This window comes from Vigna radiata, unplaced genomic scaffold (assembly GCF_000741045.1).
Source record: "Vigna radiata var. radiata cultivar VC1973A unplaced genomic scaffold, Vradiata_ver6 scaffold_304, whole genome shotgun sequence".
NCBI classification, from domain to species: domain Eukaryota; kingdom Viridiplantae; phylum Streptophyta; class Magnoliopsida; order Fabales; family Fabaceae; genus Vigna; species Vigna radiata.
The window spans coordinates 5581-9378 of NW_014543811.1; the positions used below are offsets into that span (position 1 = coordinate 5581).

The window sequence follows — 3798 nt, forward strand, 5'->3', positions numbered from 1 at the left end:
ACTGGACGTAGATTCTGTTGAATCGAACCAGTATAAAAATCCTTGTGTGTTTTTCTTTTGCCCTACACTCATTTTATTTTTAACGCACGTAATCTGCTTGGTGAATTTTCTGAAAGAAAATTATTTTTATAAAAAGGCTAAATTCGTTTCAACTGTGACTTATTACGCTTTACGCTCTCTGTGTTTTAATCTGCTGCGCTAAACTCTTTTAAAAATTAACCCCTCCGATACCAACACAGTTGTCCGGTCTCAATGGCCACTGAAACGCGGAGGCGTCCGGATCGGAAGCAGAGAGGTTCAGCGTCTGGCGGCCAAAATGCAGAGGCGTCGAGGCGGATCGGAAGCGGAGAGGTTCAGCGTCTGGCGGCCTGAGGCAACGAGTGAGTCCCTCAGGGAAGTGAAGACGAGGACGAAGAAGAAGAAGACAAGGTCGATGAATGCAAATTGAATGAAAGTTTGTTTGATGAGAGTGAAGAAGGGTTTACAGGAAGGACGACGCGACAGAGGGCAGCTACAGCGAAGGGAGGAAGTAAAGACGACTCTATCTAAAGTGAACACCTAGGGCTTGTGGGTTCTGATTCTAAACAAGAAAGGATAATAGAGTATTAGGCCTGAATTTGGACCAAAGGAAGTTGGAAAACGGGTATCCAACGGGTATCCGCGGGTTAGAAAAAATCCGCGAGTTTTTTTATGCGTATACCCGACGGGTAGCGGGGCGGGTACGAGTATGATTTTGTACTTGCAAGTTGGGTAATATTCGTGCTCGACCTGTCTCGTTGTCATTCCTAATATTTTAGTGATTTTGGATTATATTTGGAGTTTAATATCATCTTGAATTGTATTTGGATTGAACTTTATTTACATTTCAATTAGAAGAAAATTATAATTATTTTAGATTAAAGAAAGAAAAATTGTAATCAGATGAGTTAACTCGTTTAACCCACTTATCCATCTAGGTTAAATTCACTATAATGACTAAGTGGTGTTAAGCTGGACCAAATATTCTATTAAAACAGTTTTAGAATTTGAATAGAAAAACCAACAACATGAATAAAAGTAAAGTAATGATACTAATTATACTACTAGCATGCAAACAATAAAACAACATAATGGTGCTTAACAAAGTGTTATAGAACGCGTAATCTACTAAAAAGGGGAAATGAAACAAATAAGTGGAGCTTCATTGCAACGAAACCGTTCCATTAGGTTCCTTAGGAAGCAACTCAGGGGAAACCAAGCTTTCAACATAATCCATAGGATAGATCCAACGTAAGTTGTCACACATCGTTCTGTAAGTCACTCTCTTTTCTATCAGATTATAAATTATTGTTTGCACCACACAACCTTGAAATGAATTGTGAAGGATCACGATTTCACGATCATTCTCAATGATGCACAGAGGTATAAAAATGCTATAACTACAACAGAAATGTTGATTTCTTCCTATTGAAACCCTCCATAGGTGATAATCGTAACTGAAATTGGTAGGTACTCGTCTGGTGCAAAATCCAAGATCTTGAAGAGATGTGTTCAACAAGAGAGTCCAAGATCTTTGATTCCCAAACTCCTTCATCTGCCATATGCTTAGATATTTTGTGTTGCGGTTATGAAGAAAAAGACTTAAACAACCATTCAAAACTCCAATAAGTGGAGCTTCATTGCAATGAAGCTGTTCACCAGGAAAGCAGAAATTTCCTACGAACACCCCATGAAGTTGGTCAGGAAGCAACATCTCTGTGTACGTCTCAGTCTCAAGATCAAGCGAAACGATCGCCACGTAATCGAATGGAATATCAGTGCCATCTTCGTCATACTCCGTATAATATATCCCTAACCAGTTAAGACTATTGTATATATATATTCCATCACCTTCCACCGTAGTAGGATCAGCAGGAAATTCTTCAATTTCTCTCCATCGAATCTCCTCATTCATGCTGAAAATTATAGATCTAAAAGCTTGATATTCTTCGAAATTTTGAGGGCCAACTATTACAACCAGTTTGTAGGTATGCGTTGAGTTATCATAGCCAAACCCTAACATAGCAGCATACTCTTTCTCGTCAAGTTTTAATGGAGAATGCGGGTTTTCATATATTTCTGTTGTGGCGGGGTTCCAAAAGTCAAACGTGATTGATCCCTGTTCTTCCCCATTAGTCAAACAGACCAAGCCATTGCATGAACCAAGAACCCGATACTTTTTCCTCTCAGAATCAGATTCATGGACACTATCAGAATCAATGTAGGGTTCTTCTGAATCTTCTTCAACCAAAGAACCGATAGTTGAGGGAAAGACATAACTAGAGCTTTTACCTTCGTTTGAGTAACTCGACAAGAAACTCGTCTTTTTTCGTGAATTTTCAAGATGCATTGTCACAAAACGAGGATGCAAGATGAGAGATTGTAAGTGCTTGCTCACGCACATGAATCGCATTAGAGATTTAATTGGAAGCCATGACAGAATTTCTAGCAACATATCTTCACACAACATCTTTCTCTCCATCTGAAGCTAAAAAATAATTACATCACACGTATAAATAATTTATAAAGTAGAAATCTTTTTAAACAAAAATTTGAATATTTTTTATTCGATATGTTAATATTGATTTAACAAACATTTATAATCTGATTAAGGACTTTTCTTCTATGAACTAACTTTTCTCCACAAAATATTCTCATCCTTCAAACAAATCATATATATAAGTTTTTGAACATATGGATTACCTTTATATCTTTCTTATCCACTGCGAGAATCTTGGATGATCAACTACGACGATTACTCCATCCTCACGAACACAGAAAGGGCTTAAGCAAATAGTAAACATATGTTCTAAATTTTCTATATGTTAGGTTACACTAATGAAACCCAAACTTTCAATTACTTTAAAAACAAATTTAAATATATTATATTTAATCAGACACGATTATAACAAATTATTTCATCTCAAAATTTAATTTAATAACTTATATAATTTTTTGTAACTACTTTGTTGTTATTTTTCAAAAAAAAAAAAATTCTTTTTATTCAATTAAAATCATTTTTGTTATAGGATTAAATATACACGTTCTATATATAAACATAATTGTTAACTAAAATATAATTAAAGATAGAAGAAGGTGAATTATTCTCTGATCTAGAGAGGTATAGGAGACTGGTTGGAAAACTGATTTATCTCACTATTACAAGGCCAGATCTATCCTTTGCAGTTGGAGTGGTTAGTCAGTTCATATAGGCACCATGTGTTGACCACTGGAATGCTCTCATTCGCATTCTAAGGTATGTCAAAAAGGCTCCCGGGCAAGGACTGTTATATGAAGATAAAGGAAGCATTCAAGTCTCTGGGTAATATTATGATGCAGATTGGGCAAGCTCGTCTATTGATAGACGGTCTACTGCAGGATATTGTGTTTTTCCGGGAGAAAACATTATTTCATGGAAAAGTAAGAAACAAAATGTAGTAGCTCGATCAACAGCGGAATGGCGTCACTAACATGTGAACTTATATAGGTGAAACAATTCCTTCAAGAGCTTAAATTTTGTGACATCCATACTATGAAGATGTATTGCGACAATCAAGCTGCGTTCCACATTGCATCAAATCCAGTGTTTCATGAGAGGACTAAACATATAGAAATTGATTTTCATTTTGTTCGTGAAAAGTTGTTGACTAAAGAAATATATACGGAGTTTATTGGGTCAAACGATCAAATCGCAGATGTATTGACTAAATCATTAAGGGTCCTCGGATTGAGTTTATTTGTTCCAAGCTTGGTACATACAATTTGTATGCTCCAGCTTGA

The 3798-nt window shown here is 36.1% G+C and overlaps 1 protein-coding gene across 1 annotated transcript; it reads right to left on the reverse strand.

Annotated features, from left to right (window-relative positions):
- Nucleotides 1-1180: 1180 nt before the first annotated feature.
- On the reverse strand, nt 1181-2500 carry LOC106754900 (F-box/kelch-repeat protein At3g23880-like). The gene has a single exon (XM_014636970.1). The coding sequence runs from the start codon at nt 2498-2500 to the stop codon at nt 1181-1183; it is 1320 nt and encodes a 439-aa protein (XP_014492456.1).
- Nucleotides 2501-3798: the final 1298 nt, after the last annotated feature.